At 43.0% G+C, this 21,993-nt stretch overlaps 1 protein-coding gene across 2 annotated transcripts; it reads left to right on the top strand.

Moving 5' to 3' along the window:
• Positions 1–247: 247 nt before the first annotated feature.
• LOC147893709 (tyrosine-protein phosphatase RLPH2-like) lies at positions 248–21,993 on the top strand. 2 transcript variants are annotated; one of them, XM_087385956.1, is made up of 5 exons: positions 248–780; positions 915–989; positions 13,431–13,498; positions 14,080–14,250; positions 21,340–21,993. In XM_087385956.1, the coding sequence occupies exons 1-5, from the start codon at positions 258–260 to the stop codon at positions 21,541–21,543; spliced, it is 1,041 nt and encodes a 346-aa protein (XP_087242082.1). In that variant the 5' UTR covers positions 248–257; the 3' UTR covers positions 21,544–21,993. The 2 variants fall into 2 exon arrangements, with proteins under 2 accessions (XP_087242082.1, XP_087242084.1); XM_087385958.1 differs by lacking the exon at positions 915–989.

The raw sequence follows: 21,993 nt of genomic DNA, 5'->3' as shown, positions 1-21,993 counted from the left end.
TTTAACTATGATGTGATTGGGAAATTTGGAAGTTCTTGACACATCATCCAAACCCGTCCATTCGCTGGGGCTCGGAGGGATGATCTGAGCCGTTCGATCAAATCACTTTAATATCCATAAAATGGTGAGGTTCGGAATCGTGCGCGGGCCGGGATCAGCGATGTCAAGACGGGGTGCCAGGTGGCAAGAGGAAGGGGGTGCCACGTGGAAGTGTACACTCTTTAAGCTGATGAGACGAGAAGAGCTCAAGCTCAGCTATGGCGGATCTCAATCCCGTCAGCTCCACAGCAGCTGCACGATTCACCGTTTGCGTGGGTGATATCCATGGCTTCTCAGACAAGCTCTCCCGCCTATGGCGCAACCTTCAACTCCGTCTCGGCACCGCTTCCTTTCTCACCTCCACATTCATCTTCCTCGGCGACTACTGCGATCGTGGCCCCGACACCTCCCTCGTCCTCGACTTTCTCTGCTCCCTTCCCTCCTCTTACCCCTCCCAGCGCCATGTCTTCCTCTGTGGTAATCACGACTTTGCCTTTGCCGCTTTCCTTCATCTCTTCCCTCCTTTTCCCGTTCAACCCACCTGGGATGAGTTTATTCACAGCCAGCAGCGCGAAGGGTGGTGGTCTGGACCCGGCCACCAAGATATGCACGTGCAGGGCCGCCGCTGGGCCGGCAACATCCAGGAGAAGTTTAATGCGAAGAAGGGCACGGATTACAAGGGCTCCACTTACGATGCTGCTACTACCTTCTCCTCATATGGACTTCAACATGGAGATCCAGGTCTGGGTGTCTGTTCATGTCATGTCACGACCGTAGAAGACGTGTGCGTAGTAATTATAAACTTTGAGACTTATAAAATCGTTTTAAGATAGGGCACCATGTGGGACTAATGTTTAATTTGCACTGAATTTCAGCTGAATCACGTTTATTTGCTGCTCGCATTTGTGAGGCTTATCAATCCCACTGGCAAATCTCTCCTGATCCTCTGTGTATGTATACGTGTATGTTTTTCTTGTGGGTTCCTTTGTGTTTTCTTGGTGAACTGCAATTTGATTTAATGCGGACAGGCGTTCCTTCTCCGCTCGACTGATTGCCCATGGGGTTTTCCCAGTTCTTAAACACTGCACGGCATTTATTCACTTCAACTCCAGCTCCCATAACTTGTACCTCCCAAGTTCGCTTTTGCAAAATGGCAACCTCAAAACCTCTCTTTATTTGTAATCTTAGCTGCGGTTTCTGGGTAAACATCACAAGTCCTGGTAATCTAGGAGATCATGTTAACATACGGTTTCCGAATGTTTAGTTTTAGCATCTTGCAATGCCTATCTCGTGATCTTGTTAGAAATGACCCAACAGAGGGTACGCACAGGGAAGACTGATAGAATTGCCTAGGAGCTCACACAGTGTGGTGTGGGGTGTAGAATCACAAACTTCTTAACTAATGTGCATAAAATAGATGTGCAGACTCATCAATGGACAATGAACCAACCAGATAGAGAAACCACCAAAATAATATATTTCCGTCCAAAGCTATGGACACAATACAAAAGAGATAGATCCAGAGTCCCACCAATGGTGTGGTCCTCTGATCTTACCACAAGGTACTCCTCCTATCTGCTGGCTATCTCTAGACTCGAGCCCACGTGCTCCACCTGTCTGTAGACTTTCTGTCCAGAATGGTTCTCTCTACCTTACTGCCTGTAGATCAGCCTAGGTAGGCAGCACTTACTAGCTCAGTCTGCAGCCCTCTTTAGGTCTCGTTCACCTCCTGGGAAAAAGCCCAAGGAAGTCCTGTCTGATGTTCCTGTCTGCTGAGAATGAATAATGAGGGCCTGGAGGCCCTCCTTTTATAGGCCCCCAGGGGGCTGGCAAACACCGACCAGCCTGCACATTCTGGCCGACTATACTGGCCGACCAGTCTGTGGCTGGTCCAGCCGTATAAGGGCTCTCAAACCGGGGCTTTAGGCTTACACTTCTAGGGCCTTGGCCTCCAATGAAGGCAGGGTCCCAGCCCCTTCTGTCTGCCTATATAAGGCTTGGTTGGCTGGCTCCAACCAGCCCAACCAGCCCCTCCAAGATGACCGACCCTCCTGCTGGTACACCCGCCTCTGCTGCACCCCTTTCCAGCACCCTGTTCTGCCCACATGTGTGCGTCTTTGCTGCACCACATGCAGCCTATGTCCCGCCTCCTGTGCGCCTCTGTTAGGAGCCTGTTCCAGTACACACAGGCCTTGAAGTGCCTCTGCTAGGCTGCTGTGCTGCCCACATGGCAGCTCATGTGCTGCCCATGTGGCAGCCCCTTTTGGCTGTCGTTTCCCTGTGAGGTGCTGCCCATTTGGCAGCCCCCTCTCCACCATGAGTCTTCTGCCCACATGACAGCCAAGATGCTGTCCATGTGGCAGGCCATTCCATCTCTGGTCCACCCCCCCCCGCCCCCCCCCCCCCCGGATGCCTCCTCATTTGGGGGCACATAGATGGGGAGGTGACCATTCCAACAGATCTGCCCTGGCCATTTGAGTATAAAATTGATGAACGCTAGGAATGAAAGCTTGAAGTGTTTTTCAAAAATCGTTGTCAGTATAATATATGTGAAGGAAATAGAGTAAAAAATAGATTATTTTATTGTTGTACCCCTCCATTGGTCTATGACACAAAAGGCTCGCGAGTGGGATGCCTAAACAGTCACTTAAAGGGCCACAATATTTGTAAATTGTGATTACCGGTAGGGGAGCATGACAAATTTGCCATTCCGCTTGAATCTTTTGGCTTGTGAGGCATAGATCCCAAGATTTGGAAATGCCTGAAACATAATGATGTCTGTTTGCTATAAAGCAGTGCATTTCCTAGGATTTGCAGGGGTACACATACGGTATCAAATACCTTGTATATGTGTTCAAGTCATTCTAAACAGTAGACTGAAATCAAGCAATTGTGGATTTTTTGATAGCAAACTATTGGTTAGTGAGAGTTGAGACTTATGTGGACACAATGAAATTCTAACAATGTCAAAGAAAGAACACTTATCACACCAACAAATGGCATACACATGCACCCTCACATATAGAAGTACATGTAAATGTGTATATGTATGTTACTTCCCAACCCTGGCCCTCCAATTTACCCCCGTGCCTCGTGCGCGCATACATGCATGCACGCATGCACACATAATGTCATAAAATTAACAATTGGGTATGAAGTAACCACTTGTGACCCATCAGATTACAAAGAACATGGCACCTGATAATGCTTGGCATTACTTAATATCCTGTCTTAGTAATTCTTTAAGCATGTAGGAATCCTCTTGGTTTCTCTTGGAGGCAACTTTCGCCATCATATAAGAGCCTCGGGCTTGTGCTACTGATTATTCCCATTGGTTTCTTTTTTTTTTAAAGAAGGAAAACTTTAGGGTTAGGTGCTAGACCTTGGTAAAAACCTAGTACATTTATATTTGATCGAGGGTGCAACATTTGAAAACACCTTGACTCAGGTTTTGAACCCCAATTATTAACTCGAGAGTTCAATTTTCCCTAGAGCGTATAGGTTGTTAGAAACATGGTGAGAGTGAGAAAGAGAGAGAGAGAGGCTAGGGAGAGAAGAAGTGATACTCAAATGTAGACACCATGAAAGGCTCTCATTCATTTATCATCATCATCAAATGAGACAAGTGAAGTACAATCCTTTCTAGGCTACATACACACATACTAGCACCAAGTGCATATGGGATAAGTCCCATGGTGACAGATGGCACTCACAACTACTAGATCTCCTAGTACAACACATCACACAACACATCTTACACACTCTTTGGCTATGATATCGTCAACACCCCCCTTCAGAGCAAAGAGTGTGAGACTCAACACTCAAGGAGTAGACCGATCTCCCCTCCACCGCAATACTGCAAAGAGCAAGTCCAACTATCCAACACCTCCCGTGTGATAGTGATTTCTCAGTCAGCTTGCGACTGGCAAGGGTAAACCATCACTCATCACCCCCCCTTACTCTGAATTGGGTGGTCAATACCATCATATCAAAGTAAAAAACCATACAATCATTTTTGGGAAACAACCCAGTTTACCTCTTATTGACTCCAAATACATTCAATTTAGAGGGACAACTCAAGGCTGAGAACCTTTATTGACTCAACACAAAGAAACACAGCATATAGGGGCCAGGGCCTAGAAAGCCCAAGGATCTGATTCATAAGGCTCCTCAAGAGAGAGGCCATGAATCTCAGTTGTGGCTGCATGTATCTCCTCAGGGGGCTCTTCAGGTTCGGCTTGTACTTCAGCAAGAAGATTGGCATGGTGCTTCTCTTGTTCCTGTTTTTTCTTCTTGAAGCAAGTAGCCTCAATATGTCCTGTTCTCTTGCAAAACCTGCAAATAATGTTCTTGTTGGTCTTCCATTTGCCTGTGGAAGCAAATGCTTGATCACCAGGAGAGGCAAGAATGGCTTCTTTATTAAGACGGTCCTTCTCAATGAGTAGAGTCACCATATCATCAAACCTGGTAGTGGCAAGGCATAGAACTTCAAGAGTTTGCTCGTCCATACTCTTCATAAGAACAGCGATCTTATCTTCATCGTCAGGTGCGCTTTTCAAACTTGAGAGTTGTTGAACAAGAGATTGAAACGTTGCTAGATGGTCGCTCAACTCATCACTCTCTTCCATTTTCAAATCATAGAACTTGAGCTTAAAAAAGATTTTGGAGTTGGTGATTTTATTACCAAATGATGTCTCAAGGTGATCCCAAATCTCCTTAGCAATTGACTTGAAGTCCACGTGATGGATGTGAGAGTCGGCCAAGCAAAGACCAATGAGGGCAATGGCTTTTGCATTCTGTTGCTTCCAAAGGCTGCGTTGTTGTTGATCAAGTGTATCAACTTTGTTGTCCTTAATAGCATCCCAAAACTCCTTCACGCATAAGGAGCAGCTGTATCTTGGTTTGCTATGTGGGAAAGCCTTCCCCCTTGAACTTTTCCACGAGCAAGGAACTAGTAGACAAGGAAGTCATGATGGAAAAATGGCTTCGTGAAGGCGGGCAGCAAACTGAAATGAATAACCAGCAAATGAAGGGGCTGATCTAGGTCTTCAAAACACAATAGGAGACTCCACGTATGCAAGAGGGCAGATATAGGTAGCTGGTGGTGCTCCAAATGCAAACCCTAATGAAAACGCAGCAAGTAGATGATCCGAAATGCAGAACTGAACCGGAAGGTGAGCACTTGTGGGCATTGTGACTGCTTGGAATACTGGAGCAGGTCCGAAATATGCATGTTGATTCACCAAGACAGCTTCGAATTGATGTAGCAGGTCACCAAGCTGAAAAACGGTCAATTTATCTATGCCGGAAGCCTCAGAACAGCTCGGAAATGCCTTCAAAGACCTCGAACTTCTGCAAAAGATGCAAACAGGTGGTCGGCTATGCTGCAGCGGCAATGGAAGGCTGGTTTTGGCGATGAAAACCTCCACACGTTCAGATGCAACCTGAATGAAGCGCCGACCAGCGGGCTGTCAGGCTGTCAAGGGCGCCTAGAGCTCCTAAATGTACATGCAGGCTGTGAAGAGGCTTGAGGCTGGTACAAAGAGCAGAAAAGAAGAGGTGTTTGGCTATAGAGGAGGCAGAATAGAGGCAAAATGAGCTGAAAGGAAGAGATAGCTAGAGGCGGAAATGAGCAGGCTGCATAAGAGAGGCGGCTGAGCAGAGCTAGGGTTAGGTTGGAGAAGATGATGACATGGCAGGGCGAGTTAGGGCAGGGCTGACCTGCTCTGATACCATGTTAGAAACATGTGAGAGTGAGAGAGAGATAGACTAGGGAGAGAGAAGTGATACTCAAATGTAGACACCATGAGAGGCTCATCATCATCATCAAATGAGACAAGTGAAGTACAAGCCTTTATAGGTTACACACACACATGCTAGCACCAAGTGCACATGGGATAAATCATAAGTCCCATGGTGACACGTGGCACTCACACATCAAACCACTACTAGATATCCTAGTATAACACATCTTACACTCTTTGGCTATGATATCTCCAACATAGGTTCTGGGTGTCCTATATCAAGCCAAAGCACACTTTTACAAGGAACCACGATTTCAGTTTGGACAGATCCTACAAAGCCTAATTTGCTGTTTCTTGCACATACCTCCGTGCTGTTAGAAATCAACCAACAGAGGGTATGCACAGTGGAAGACTGATAGAATAGCCCAGGAGCTCACATAGAGTGTGTGTGGGAGTGGAATCACAAACTTCTTAACTTAATGTGCATCAGATAGATGTGCAGAGTCATCAATAGACAATGAACCAGCCAGATAAAGAAACCACCAAAATAATATATTTCCGTCCAAAGCTATGGACACAATACAAAAGAGATAGATCCAGAGTCCCACCAATGGTGTGGTCCTCTGATCTTACCACAAGGTACTTCTCCTATCTGTCGGCTATCTCTAGACTCGAGCCTGCATGCTCCACCTCGAGTGTATGTAGAATCTCTGTCCAGATCTCAGCACCCTGCTACCCTGGTAGGCAGCCTAGGGTTCAGCCTTGTGAGCTAAGTCTGCAGCAGCACCTCCAGTACTCCTTTACCTCCTGGTTGTAGGCCAAAGGATGAGGGTAAGCTGCTCCTATCTGCTCCTCTGATGGCTGACCTGCTGGATATATAGAATGAGGCTGGATGCCTCCTTTTATAGGCCCAAAGGGTCCCTTGAAGTGGCCGACTGGCCTGCCCTAATATGGCCGACCAGTCTGCCATTAAACCGGCCCCACATGCCCCTAGTTATTGGGCTGTGGGCACATCTCCAGGGCTGTGTGCTTCCTGCCCCCTTGCTTTGTGTGCCAGCCCCCTCCCACTCCCTTCTATGCATGGGGCTGTGGGCTGGCCTATGTGGCTGACCAGTTTCCTGGCCTTATATAAGGGCAGGGTGCTGCCCACTGCAGCCCCTCCCTTCCCTGCAACACTTGTGCTCCTGCCAGGCCCTCTTGCAGGCCCTTTAACCTGCTCATAGCCCTTCTCATCCCAGGCGATTCTGGCCTGCTCCATCCCTTGGATGCCCCGCCATCTGCACTGTAATTGGCGCCATATGTTGCAGCCTTCTTCTCTCGTGAGGTGCTGCCCCTCTCTCTCTCTTCTCTGGGCATCTTCTGCCCACGCTCTCCTCATATGGGGGCTTACAGATGGGGAGGTGACCTTTCCAACACGTGCTTCATCAAGTTCTGCTCCGTCTGCTCTTGTAGATGTTCCTTGACTGTCTCTTTGAGCTGTGTTTTGTTGAGGATTTTTTGACTCTCCATGTTCCCAGAATCACCAGCTTGATTAGCGATTTGATCTAGAACTTGTTATTCATCATTTGTTTCATCAAACATTTTATTCTATTTGCTCTAGTGCATGTTCTTTGGCAAGATTTACCCTTGCATAGCTCAATCGCTGCCTTTAGACAACCTCCACTAGCACTTTCTAATTCATTCTGCTTTGAAGATCCGGCTCTAGATGTGCAATTTGACCTGAACACTACTTGTCTTTTTTCCTATTAGCAATTTCATGCACGGTAGCCTTCTACAATAGTTTCCTCACTCATTGTTGAGTTTGTTCTTTGGGGCTGAGGCGATGAGTAATTTCCTCTGTTCACAGTTATGGATCATTGGACTTTTGTAACATGCTAGCACTTTTCCATGGTATCACTATCCTTCCTTTTCAGCTGATTTATCGATTTTATTATGCAATATTACCAATCACACGTGTGAGTATTGTGTGTAGAGTTCCTTGTTAGAGGACTTCACACATCCGACCAGCCATGTACATCAAATTTTCGCATTGGTTACCGTTTCAGTGATCACGTCCCACGATTAATAAACTAGGAGCTTAAACCTATGATGTTGATGGCACCTTTTAACAAGGGTAGTCACACTTTTCTAGTGTGTAGCCTGTCATATACGGGTGATAGGATCATGGGAGCTAGTGCATGAGTGGAGTTATTACACAACCTGCAGGGTTGTTGAAATCTGCATACAGTGGAGTTATTACACAACCTGTAGGGTTGTCGAGATCTGCAAGACTTGAATATTTTACCGGATTACCCTTATCACCACAAGATATTCTTAATACCACTTTTTGTACATTTTAAGGGATTGTATGAGTATCTTGTTGTTCCTTTGGGTTGAGTAATGCTCTAGCCATCTTTTATCGATTGATGAGCTGAATTTTTTGGAGGTATAGATCTTTCGTGGGGACTTTCTTTGATGATGAGGCAGATCATAGGGAACATTTGAAAGTTGTTTTTGATCTCCTGCAAGAGAATCGGCTCTTTTCAAATGCAAAAAAGAGTGAATTCTTTGTCACAAAGATAGTTTTTTGGGTCACTATGTGTAGAAAGGAGAGAAAACAATGGATCCAAAGTGAATATTATTTTGGAGTGGCTGGATCTCAAGAACGTGCATGAGATGAGATTTTTCTTTGTCTATATTCCTTCTATTGGAGATGTATTCATCACTTCACACAAACAAGAGAACGTGCATGAGGTGAGTTTTTCTTTGTCTATTGTTTCTGTTGGAGATGTATTCATCACTTCTTGGTTGCATGATCTGACGAGAAAAACAAGAGCTTTACTTACGAAAAGATTTGAAGAATTGAAGAAAGCTCTTACTGCAAGTGCTCTTGTACTAGTGATACAGGATTTACAGAATTTTTTGTAGTACAAGGGAATGCTATTGGGGCAAATCTCTTACAGGAATGCTCGTATAGTAGTGTATGATAGTAGGAGATTAAAGGATGGTGAGCTGAATTATGATGTTTATGAAAAAGAACTACTTGCCGTACTTCATTGGATATAAACTTGAAAGCAATATCTTTTTGGAGTTGATTTCCTAGTTCAGACTGATCATCAAAGTTTGCACTATTTTGTTATGCAGCCTTTGGTAAGAGAAAAGCACATGTGATGGGTGAATTTTCTTGCTGCGTTCAATATGCAGAATCTAGCAATAGAATAACAGTAAAGGAACCTTTTGACAAAGAGGCCATCATCAGCAGAGTCATGGTTATTATGTCAATCAACAATAAAAAGGTTATGAAAACAACATGTACATTGTAATTGAGAGCTTGCAAGATGAGAAAGCAATGCAACCCATTACAAAATCTCAAGGAAAATGTAGTTGTCACGTCTATTGCAGAAAATGAAAGTCAAGAACCATAGTATTTTGACAATTGTGTATCATCTCACACGGACTTCAGAATTTTGGACTTTAGAACAACATTTGTACGATATATATATATATATACCTTTGTAAGACTAGAATAAGTCCAATAATACAAATTTAGAAATTTTGTTATTCTAAAGACAAAAAATCTACCTAGAAAATAAAAGAGAAAATGAAAGAGAAGAAAAAAGAGGTAAACAAAAACTTTTAAGAAAAACAAAAGGAAGACATACTTAACAAGTAAAGCAACACTTATGTTGTCATCAGTGCCCAAGCATATTGGGTTTCTAAAGACCCGTAGAGTCTCTTGGGCAAACCCAGTGCTTACTAAAATATATCCAATAAACAAAAGAGAAAGAAAACAAGAAATAAAGAAGAAAGGAAGAAGGTGACTAAGAAAAATTAAACAAGCAAGTCAAGAAACAAAATCTTCCTAAAAATTGAAATTCTCTCTCTCTCTCTCTCTCTCATTTAAAACATAAAAAGCTAAATGGACCCTTTACACTTATGTATCGCTTCCTACAAAGAGGCAAAATTACATTCCTAACTTAGAAAGCACAAGCATACTCAATCAAACTCTCTTTTGAAACTAAAAGAAAAACGGGCTGTTCAGCTTCTTGCTTTTTGTTTTCAGCTTATGTTCAACCATTCTAAACATACCTAAGGCCAATACATCATAGATAAAAGACTCCATTTCTAAGATTGTGCGTACTTTTTTCATGATTTTTCTTGGATTATACCTCTTGTGTAAAAGTAAAGTGATCAAATTACTACATTGAGTGATAAAAGACTTCTTAGTTGTACAAAGGCGGGAAAATCTATGGAATTGGGAAGAAACGACTCCGTATTTTACCAAATCAGAAATGCTTGAGTCAATGTGAGGCATTTTTATAATGTGTAAACCACTATATTCAGGTTGTTCACGTTTATCGTGTATATCAACCTCTAATCCTATGGTAGATTGAGAAAGTCTAAGATCTAAGAAAACACAAGAATTCCCTCTTGAAGTGCAGTTTAGTTCACAAGAGTCACGAGGATATATTCTAGTCTTACAAAGATATGTATCATCTCACATGGCAGGCCACAAAGAGTAGTTAACAAAAAACGAAACAATCGGAAGGATCAAAGAATACTATTTACACTGTGAATAACACATTAAATCCTGTCCACCGAAATGGTAGAGTACCCATGGACAGCTATATTGCAGAGAAAGGATTAATTGATGATGTACTCTATGTTCGAAATCTTAGCAAAAGCCTCCACTCAATTGGATAGATGACAAAGAAGAACTATAGAGTAATCTTTGAAAAACTGTTAAAGAAGGAAGGCTTTTCAGAATGCTATATGCAGTACTTGTTGAGTATCAGCCTATAATAATTTCAAAGACTATGGTACAAAAGATATGGACATGTAAATTTTAGAAGCTTGATACAACTCAAAAATCCGAATATGGCAATTGGTTTGCAACTTAGGTTTCTTGAAAAAATTTGTGAAGCTTGTTACTTTTGTAAACAAGCAAGGGCCAACTTTGGTAAAAGCAGACTGATGTATAGGGTTATGCACTAATTAGAAGCATCAATGGTACTTTGTACTACTTGACTTTTATTGATGAACTCTTGGTATGGTTAGATATAGTCAAGATAGCGAAGGCTATGATTCACTTTCCAAGAGATAATTGTATCCACAAGCTAAATACTCATAGACAATTTAAAACTACCAGAACAAATGGACGCGCCTCGAGAATTGCAAGAGCTAGAAGAGCCACAAGAGAAAGATGACAACCTCCACCTTTAATATATGTCGAGAAAGCATATAGTAATGCAAGAAGAATAGATGCTTTGTACAAGAACAGTACTTGAGAACTATGTGAAGTGCTAGCAATGAAGAACGCAGTTACAAACAAATGGTATACAAGGTCAAATCCAATCAAGATGCAAAGTCAGACTTGTTACAAAAGGATTTGGACAACTGTCCAAAAAAGACTTTGAAGAAACAAATGTTCTAGTTGCCAAGATGGATTCCATTCTCTCTCTAGCCACAAATAGCGAATGGAATATGTGGCATACACCCGGCAAAGTAAATGTAGACTTGTCTTGATTTTTTCAGCTTGTCATGAGGAGTTAGGTGCCATGCAGGACACATATAAAGATGATCTTGATTTTGGATGGAGTTGATGGAAATAAAGATTATTATTTGCATAATCCACCATATGCTGGTCATAGAGGTATGTCTCCCACTGTGGCTCAGTTGGGACATAATCTTTATTGGCCTCAGATTCAGAAGGATATCTATAGATTCATCACATCATGTCCGATTTGTCAAAAAGAAAAATGGAGGATATAGTGATGGGGTTTGTCATGGGTTTTCTGCATGGGTATAGGAAAATTATGATAGATAGATTTATAAAGCAATCTCACTCTTGGTTTATCAAGTATATTTTTGTGTATCATATAGTCCCTATGACAATTGTTTCGGTCCTGACAGTAAGCTCACTATTATTTTTTGGCTAGGACATTTTGACAATTTAAGGACCAGACTGGAAATTTCTTTTTCCTTCTATCGAGACAGAGATGGTCCAAGTGAGGTGGCCAATAAGGTATTTCTTGAGCTGTTCAGGAGTTATCTTCATGATCATCTGCAGCTTTATTTGTCGATGTCGGAGTTTGCTACAACAATATAAGTGGATGCTCTGCACACCCACTTTGATAGGGTTTTCACACCTTGAGTTCCTAGTACCTTCATACTGGGCTTCTGAGGTGAGCCTTGGTGTGCTAGGCAATAATGCTGGATTATCAGGTACGAGTTAACCGTAAGGTGGATGCAATCTGAAGGAACCAATAATCTTTGAGTGTATGTTCCATTTTAACCTGACCACTCACTTGCACATTAGATAGTACACGATGTACCCTAACCATTGCTTTCGGTTCAGGTAAATTCTGAGAAGTCTAGTGTGTGTTATGACCATAGAGAGTCTAGGGTGTATTAATTGTGATAGGCCCATCACGTGTTTTAAAATGTGCAGTCCTTTAGTTTAGATTACTTATAAAAAACACATGTATTTATTGAAAAATAACTACAAGCTCTTTTTAGGTTATAGTTTCTTTCTTTAGCTCTTTTACTTCAAGTAACATGCATCCACCATGGGCATGAAGGATCAGCTCCGAATTCCTCCCTTCTTTTGTTTACTACCAGCCCATGCAAAGAAAGCTGAAAGAAGAGAGTGACCTTCCTATTTCTAAGGGATTGCTAATACCTTCTCCAAAAACAACATTGTAAATCCAGGCCAATTTAAGAACTCCCAATTGGGTTGCTCTGAATGGTCTCCAGCCAGTAGCTCAATTTGACATTTTCGTACATGGCTAATTTGTGAACTGGAAGAAGAGAAGCCTTTTTGGAGTGATTAAAAGCTACCAACCAGCTCCACTCACCAGGGTCCCAAATAAAAAATTATACTGTGACACCCCCGTATAGCATAACTTCCAATTCCCAGCAAGATCCATCCGTGGACTGGGATCAGTGTACCAGCCTGATACAAACAAAGCCCTCTCAGCCAGGCCCACTACTCTCATGGGCAGAATTCGTGCATCTTGAAGAAATCATCCCATGACCTCACCAATCCACCACCAGGCTGCATTGAAAAAAATCAAGGGTACCTTCTGTATCACCCAAAAATCCAATTACATAGAGGGGAATGCCTATGCACCCATCCATTCAAGTGGTTGGGCTGTTCACCGTCCCTTTTAGTCCACTCCAGAGGGATAGGGAGTCAATCTAAGCAATTCTTGTGGGTGACTTCGTTGAGGTAAATATTGGAGAATTCTGTTTTTTAGAGGATGCGTTGGGCGTGTTCCTAGAATGTATTGTAGAGTGATGCTGAAGCATGATGACGTGGCACACTACAAAACACCCATGGCTAGGGCATACGAGATATTGTGGCTCTACTCTAGTGTCAATATTTTAAAACTGATCCTCCTGTTGTACAACAAAGGTCAACTCCAGCGATGACTAGTGTACATACACCATTGATAACTCTTTTTGTAATTCTGATGGTATCTTGTTTTTATGTGCATTTAAGTTTTGTATGCATGCTTCCAAAATTTTCCTATTGTTAGGGCTTTTGTTTTTTATCAGCTTCTTTCTAATGTTTGGTAAATATTTTCAAAGCACTCATTATTTGGATGGCTTGTCCAGTTAGATTAGCTTCTATGATCTATTCTCACGACTGTATTTTGATCACAGGTTTGAAAGATGTGGTGCCTCCAACCCATAAGAAGTTTCTTCAGGGACTTCTCTGGATATATGAGCAGGTGTGTTCCTTCACTCAGTTTTAGATACAATTTAAAAGAGGACTTGTCTTACTGCTTGACTTCCCTATTCTCATTTTCTGGTTCTGCTTCCGCCTCCACATCTTACGTTCTGACTCCTTCTCTTTTCTGTTATTCGCTTCACCCTTTGTGTTGTTCTCTCTATGCCCCTCATTGCAGCTCCTCTCCTCCTTTGACATCCTTTTGTTTCTTGCCGGTCAGATGTTTCTTTTTTTCTCTAACTCGTCCTTGTCTCTTCTCCAATTCGCTCTTGCCAGTTTTAACTGTATGATGATTCTTCCCCTCTTTGCAGCTTGTCCTGCCTCTTTCCATTTCCCCTCTGTTCTATGTTTCTCCTTCGCTGGCCACCTTCATTACTTCCCTTTGAGGATTGGCTCTGTTGGATGTATGAGCAGGTGTGTTCCTTCACTCAGTTTTAGATACAATTTAAAAGAGGACTGATAAATTAGAAGCCCTTTGTTTGGATTTGTACATCACATCAAATTCTCAACTTTTGATCTTGATTTTTGAATGTATGTTTTTAACGACCTTCAATGTGCATAGTCTGGTGTTTGTTAACACAGGATGCAATCGATACAGAGAGCTCTGGCTACAGCAAGCTGATTGCTGTCCATGCTGGTCTTGAAAAATCACAGCCTATGGAAAGCCAATTTAAGGTTCTTCGTGAGAGGGATGTGACACTGCCAAGAGTTGAAGCATTGTCTGGGAGGAAGAATGTATGGGACACACCTCCTGTAAGTCATACTTGTCTTATTTTTCCATTTAAATCCCTTATGCAATTAGAGTTTGCATGATTATTTTGATGTGAAAGGAGAATTTGAATCACAGTGTCGTCTTTGCAAGATCTGAGACCACTGCTGTCGCTGTTTCTCTTCCCTCTTTCCATTCTTATCCTCTCTTCATGTTTTGTGTCTCCTTAGTCCCCTCTCAGTGCTTGACTTCCCTATTCTCATCTGCTGGTTTTGATACTGCCTCCATGTCTTATGTTCTGATTCCCATTCTCTCCCTGCACCAACTTGCGTTGTTCTCTCCATGACCCCATTGCAGCTCCTCTCCTCATTCGACATCCTTCTGTGTCTTGTTGGTCGGATGTTTCATCTTTTTTTGTAGACGTCCTTGTCTCTTCTCCATTTCCTCTTCCCAGTTTTGACTGCATGTTGATTCTGCCTCTCTTTGCAGCTTGTCCTGCCTCTTTCCTCTTCCTATAACACCCTTGGCCATGATGCAGTTTTCAATGATGCTACTCAGTACAGCAAGCTGTAGGTGGAACATGTCTTAAGTCTAGCACTAGGTAAGCCAGCTCAGGAAGCTTTTTGTGCATCTAATGATAATCGTACACACCTTCTGCTACGTTGTCTAGCACGGCAAAAAGGGTGGAACTCCTTGATGGGATGTGATAGTGAGTTGACTGTTGACAGCAGCACGGAAGCATACTTTTCTTTTCCAAGCCCATTGTTGCCAATGGGGGATAAGGATGCAACCTGTTGCATAGACCTCTAGTGTGGTGTTACAAACCTGATCATAGAGGCATGCATGGCCACCATGAAGTTGCCAGTCTCTACCTTTAATAGAGCTAAACTCCATACTATCTACTTGACATCACAAAGAAAGACACAACCCTTAAGTACGTAAGCGTGATGGTCCAGATTATGCAAGCCCCGTAAGGGGAGAACTAGTGGATTCTATCAGGTTGTGCCGAATCTGTCTTGTAGTAAGAGCTTTGATCCCATATCCATATACCCTACTCGTGAGGATATTGTCACCATCTGTGAGATTGTGTTGGGCCACACTATCGGATTTAAAGGTTTCCACGTCAATGCCAGAGAAAATAGGGCAGCACACACATTATTACTCTCACACAGTGGAATAGGGTTGCCGTGGATCCATTCTTACTAAAATATCATACTCCACAAATGTGCACACAGTTCGACATGATAGGTAACACACAGATCTGAAAGAAATACAGCAAAATAGGCAGCATAACAGGCATTCGCATGCTCCACAAATTTGTGGGCTGGTCTAGTCCTAAACTATCACAAAAGTACTCCACATACGCAGCCAACTATGATGCACTACCTTCATCCCAACGGCTGCCCAAACTGAACACCTATTAGTCTGCTCCCACAACTGTTGGTCCTTCCTCACATCCATGTAATTTCTGAGGCTTGATTGGACTTTATAAGGGAGTGAGCAATTACTCCTCACACAGATATCCGCCCCCCCCTTTCCTCTTGCTTGTCAACTATGCTGACTGTTCCGAGCTTGTACATTGCCGTCCAGACCGTGTACTTACCCAGGTAATGGAAGATGGATTACACCAATAGGTGTACTATGCCAGTCACATGCTATCTTTGGCAGAAGGATTTATTCAACGACAGAGCAAGGAGCCCTGGGAATGGTGTGTTTAGTGATTAAGTTCCGGCATTATCTCTTGGGCAATTTCTTCTTCTTCCATGTGGATCATTAAGCCGTTTCTTTTTTCTTCAATAAACCAGGGTTGATTGGTAAGTTTGCTGTATCTGAAATGACAGTGCTATGTGGTGGTTATCAATTATATACCATCAAGTGCCACTGTTATGTAGCGATTACAAACAGTTACTATAGCTAGACCATGAAGTAGCACTATTGTACAACGAATAGTATAGTTAGATCAAGGGCCTATCTTGCCAAGATGTACCAGTCCTGTGTGGCCACCACTCCCTTGCAAGTGCTCCATGTAGTGCCCATGTGGTACATGCATCAGCCACTCAACCCAGGTTCGCAGATACGCAATTGTCAAGCCCCTTTGCTCTCGTCATTTGGTGGCTTACATGTAGGGCGTTGACCCTGACTTCTGACACCCAGAACTGCGATGTTAGGCTGTATGTCATAGAGGCTTGCTTGCCACATCCAAAGCCCCGCACCAAAAATATTAATAGCACTCTAGATCACAGTGAATATGCTTGTGTGTATATTGTGCGCACAAGCATACCATAACGTACCTATAGATGTGGAAGGAAGACACAACATGTAGAAAGCGAACTGTCATCTCTATTATTGTCCACAATATTATGCACGAAAGAGCCTCACTGTGTACCCTACACCTGCAGCCAGGGGCTACTGAAGACTAGGGACCAAAAACTGGGGACCAACTGCTCCTAAATCTCCCTCCCTACCTCATACCTATCTAAAAGTTTCATTAATTTTTCTGGATGGGGTACTAGGTCCCTATGGCCCGTATTTGTGCTGCTCCCCCTGTCACGGCCCCTCAACCCCTGCTATATCTGTACCTCAACCTCTCTATGTCCAAACCCCAAATGCATCTTCCCCTTGTGACCCATTATTTTACAAACAAAAGTTCAGAAAATGCTTGCAATCGGCTCAGAAAATTTGACTCAAACTGAGTCTGATAATAAAATTGCTCTTGGCCAGATCTATTTCTAGCCTTCGTAGGCCATATGAAAGGCCTTGAGGTCCAATACTTCAGCCCCTTCTGTAGGACACCCAGCCTAGATGGCTAGGCACAATGTGCTGCTCCCTTAACTGCATCCATCATTCTATGCCATATGGCACCAAGCTCCACCCAAGGTTCTGTGAGTGCAGCAGAATAAGAACAAGAAAGAGCACACACCACAAGCAGAGAAACTGCGAAATGGAAGAGAGAGAGACTGCACAAGAACTCAGGAAAAGGCCCTCAACTGCTGGGTGAAACCTCCAAGGTGTGATGATACAACAATGGGGGGCAGGAGCCCTATTTAGAGCGGCCCTCCTCAGCCAACCTGCGCTACACAGTCTGTCTGACCTGGCCGACCAGGGTTGGGTGGAACCGGGTTATTCGACGTGGTAGGTGGCTTGATTAGCCCTCCAACCCAAGCGAAGAGTTGCCAGCCAACTAGCAGGTTGGGTCACCCAACCTGGTTGGGGCCTTGGTTGTCCCCCTGGGTCCGAGGGCAGGTGTAAACTTCCCTGCACCCCCTGCAACCACCCATGGACTGAGAGCCCTCAAAGCATGCTGAAACCAGCCCCGAATCCCCCCCCTACATGTCTACACCTAACACAGGCGGGCACACCCAGAATACAGCCCTCATTCATACACTACATATGATACACATCAGGAGATGCTAACTCTAACGGTTCAACCTTGAGTCTACCAAGGTGTTTGCAACTCTCATCTTCTTGTGGCTTCCCAATCTCCCAACACATTTTTCTCCAACAGGGTTAACAGCCATTATGTCGAGCCTCTTCTGTAATTTGGCCTCCATGAATATGCTTCTCAAAAAGTTTCCTGTGTTAGAACTTGGCATGGTAAGAGACTTCATCATGAAACTCCACATCCATCATGCAATAGGTTCCCAGAAGAATTTATAGAATTCAATAGGAAGTCCATCTTCACCCAGTGTCTTGCCTTCTACCATTGCAAAGGCAGCCGCTTTTCCTAATGCCACTACCATGAAGCTCCCCTCTGGCACAGCCTTAGATGGTGTTCCCACTGTGAGTTTGGGTCATTCAGATTTTGGTTCCAAAAAACTTATTGGGGTGTTTTAGAATCAGAGCAAAGGGTTTCTTCAAAAGCTCATGGAGGGACTTCCAAATTCTGTGCACTTTGCCCATTCTTATTGTAGTTGATAGAGCTATAGATGTAGCCATCCTGTTTGGCTATGATTGCTTGTAATTCAACTGAGGGAATGGCAAGTAAGGATGCTGAATGTCTAATGGACGATTAATCTTCTAATGCTTTCACTTTCTTACTTTGTGACACTCGTCTATCCTTTAGCATAGTAATGTACTCAGCACAAGCCTGATGCTCGGTCTTAGCTGCGTGCTTAGTTTAGAAAATGCTGGTCAAAGATTTTTCCTGTGGGTTTCTACTGGAATCTGAGTTGTTGTACTATCTTTCTGGGTTTTTATTTCGTTTGAGAGTTTGGTCAGTCAATGTGATGTCAGATAACCGATATGTGTGACTCGGTATTCCTTGCCAACTGAAGAATGGCCATTCTGAAAGGCACGAGAAAGGCACTCACCGATATCATCGTACTGACTGCTAAGCATCATTTTCCCCAATGAGATCTTCACCCTCACCTTTGTCAAAGCATCTGAAACTTCAACCTTCTCATCATTCTCAACCAAAGTGCTCTTGCTGGGAACTCGCCATCTCTTTCACTTCCTCACATGGAGTCACATCAATCTCCTTGTCATCCTCCTATAAAGGTGAAGGCAACATAGCATCATCACAAAATGCCACTGGAAAAACAGGTTTACACATCCTCCATACCACAACACTCAGCCACATTTCTTTTTAGAAAAGTACATTGCCTCATCAAAAGACACCTCAAAACATTCTTTTGAAACTATGGTAACAAATGCATCCACAAAGCACGCAACCTTAAAGTGTTCCAATCCACCATCATTCCAAACAGGAAGGGCATCAAAATACTTTGCGCACACTTACTTGAGCCTCAGTGCCATTGAAAAACGTGCTCCCCTTCTAACCTCTTCAGACCCTTAATTTGCTGCAAAATAACTGAAGAAGACTCCGTAGCTGGAATTGCTCAACCAAGGCACTAAACAATGCATTCCAATTTTTGTACCAAGATAAGTGCATGGTCCTCCAGAAAATCACCCAAGATATCAACCCACTCTACCTCAGGCCATTTATTCGAGACACTGCATGTGGAAAAACACATGAATACCCCCCAGGGGCCTCCGCCCAATATCCATAATACACTGGCAAATCCATGCAAGGCAAGCCGAAGAAAACACCAACCAAACCCTGAACTATCTACAAAGCTACACACAGCATTACCTCCACGCATGCATAAATTGCCTGCAACTTGAGAGCCCATTGAACTGTGCACACAATTGGGCACTCATTCTTGCCAATAGCCTCTTCAAAACCCTTTGAAAAGGATGCTCAAACTTACTCTATTCACAGCAGTTTTTGGGTTTTCTATTAAATTCCCAACCTGCGATGTTCCTGTTTATATTCCATGCCTACAATTTCTCCCTCAACTTCCTTCCAAATCTTGCACATATGCAATGTCCAATCTCGCATCTCTCCTTCTATGAATTTGCAGCCTACCTGGCCTCTCCACCCAAAATGAAACATGGATTAAAGTATTAATGTGTTGCGCTGCATTTCGTTCCCGGGATGCAAGTAGGGTGGAGGGAGAGAGCAATCTAGACATTTTCCCATTGCAAGGTCCCTCAAAAAATTGTACTTCCCATCCCCCCTTTCCTGCAGGTTGAATTCACACAGCGTCGTCCCCTTTTTTCCATGCTCTCTCAAAAAAATTCCCTCTTGCCCCAATCCTCAAGACACTTCTCTATCTCCCATTTACATATGACCCTCTCAAGACACTTCTCTATCTCCCATTTTCATATGACCCTTGTCTAAAAATCAACCACTCTTACCTCGGAACACGTCCCTGACCAACACGATCAATTACGTAACTCCAGCTCCCGTAACTTGAGGGATGTGAAGTCACATCTAGAAAAAGACATTGATTCCCAAGGGAAAAAGGTAAGGGAAAGCAACATATGGAGTAGTATTGCAAATCACATCTTGAAGCCTTTTATCGTAGATATTAATTTAGCATTTGATTAATCATTTGAGAGGACGAGAAGGTTACCATCTGACTACTATGGAAGCTCAGGTGCCTTCATCACATGGGCATCATAGAATCCTAGAAGGTCTTTTGTGAGAGTACCATGCAGCGATGGCCTATGAAAAGATATCTTGATGATGTGTTGCTTGAAATAGTGATCAGGACAAGTTCTGAGTAGTTGGAAATCATTGATTCCTTTTCGAGTGGGTCGTGGCTGGTCTGTTCAAATAGTTCCTTTCCTGGCTGTTTGTGGATGCCCACATTACAATTTGAGATGTTAGATCAAAGATATTCATTGATATACTGGAAGTCTTCTCCTTTTCCCCAATAAATCCAAAATAACAATGCAAAACTACATGAATCACAGAAGGCTGAAGCTTGAAACTTGAGAGGTTGCATTGTCTAACCTATGAGGATTTATGTAGTTTGATCAGGTAGTTAGGTTTGGAATACGATTGGCTTGTAGCTTTCTTATCAATATTATGATGTATGGCTTATTGGGGCTTATTTTTCAATCGGGGTTTGTATCTTGAGGAATTCAGACGTGTGGACAGCTCATATTGCATTGGTGAACCTGCATTGAAATGGGTAACGAATAGTCTGGTTCAGATTATCTTTTATTTAAGTAGAGAAAACCCACATTACATAGGCACCTTTGGGCTGATTATTTACATTCTTAATATGGATATGCTACTGCTGCAACTTCACTTGATTCTGATTTTTGGTCTGCCTTGGAAGCTATAGAAAGTGTTGTCACAGCCTCGTAAGTCCTGATCAGTTCATGTGTCGAAGGCTTTTTATTGGGCTAGTTGATAAACTTGGAATGCATTTCGACTGGGCTGCTTATGATGCAAAAAGACCGTTGATTGCAAGTGTGATCTATGTTTATGAGTGATTTGTATGCTTGTAGTTGACACGTCTAGCTTGGGGGTTAGGTTCGATACTTACTATCCCCTGGGAGTGCAGATAGCCAACCTCCAATATGAGTGATTTGTATGCTTGCAGTTGACACGTCTAGCTTGGGGGTTAGGTTCGATACTTACTATGCCCTGGGAGTGCAGATAGCCAACCTCCAACTCCCTTGTTTTCTTCTCCCTTGCCTCTTTCAATATGAAGAGGCTCTTTTTGGTTTGCATGAGTTTCTCTGACTGAAAGGAAGTATGTCCAATAAGCATTCAGTAGTGAATTCAAGTATTGGCTTTTTCTAGCTTTCACATTGGGAATGCTGTCCTTGTGCAGGAGTTGGCTGAACAAGGAGTATTGGTTGTGAGTGGGCATCATGGCACCCTCCATATAGACAAATTGAGGCTTATAGTAGATGAGGGTGGTGGGTTCCCTGACCGGCCAATCGCAGCTATTATTCTTCCATCAAGAATTATTGTACGGGATACTGATGATCCTCAGACCTATGCAAATGTGGCTTTGGACACAACTGAGACGTAACCCCGAGGCAAAATGAAGGGCATTCACTGTTCATATGCACAAGGTTAGCAAAAGTCTCATCAACATGAAGACCTTGCAGTTATTAAAAGTTAGCAAACCATGGATTGAGTTTGCTCATGGAGAGCAAAAGCAAAGCGATGGAACGAAGACAAAGAAGGAAACTCATAGGGAATAACATAAGGGGATTAAGTATTGGGCATCTAAGATGGTGGCTAGCATGATTTCATGCATACTGTTGGGTAAAGTTTGATGAAATTGCATTTGCTAGATCAATCGCTGCACTAAAACCTATTTTTCTATTCGAATTTTCTATAATATGTGCAACCTCACCAAATTGTATTTCTTCTTTTGAGAATGCGGTGTAGATCTTGTTGTTATTTCGTCATTGACACAAAGACAGATTGGGCTCTATCATTGTTATCAAATTAATTCGTATCAAAAGAAACAGAT

The sequence above is a fragment of the Dipteris shenzhenensis genome, chromosome 15 (genome assembly GCF_047967505.1).
Source record: "Dipteris shenzhenensis isolate YYH24624 ecotype China chromosome 15, Dip_SZ_1.0, whole genome shotgun sequence".
In the NCBI taxonomy this organism is placed as follows: domain Eukaryota; kingdom Viridiplantae; phylum Streptophyta; class Polypodiopsida; order Gleicheniales; family Dipteridaceae; genus Dipteris; species Dipteris shenzhenensis.
The sequence above is the reverse complement of the archived record's forward strand: the minus strand, read 5'-3'. Positions and strand labels throughout refer to the sequence as shown.

Coding starts and splice junctions, on each gene's coding strand:
- LOC147893709 (XM_087385956.1), top strand. CDS start 258: ATGGCGGATCTCAATCCCGTCAGCTCCACAGCAGCTGCACGATTCACC. Junction 781..914: donor ACTTCAACATGGAGATCCAG/GTCTGGGTGTCT, acceptor ACTGAATTTCAG/CTGAATCACGTTTATTTGCT. Junction 14,251..21,339: donor ATGTATGGGACACACCTCCT/GTAAGTCATACT, acceptor GTCCTTGTGCAG/GAGTTGGCTGAACAAGGAGT.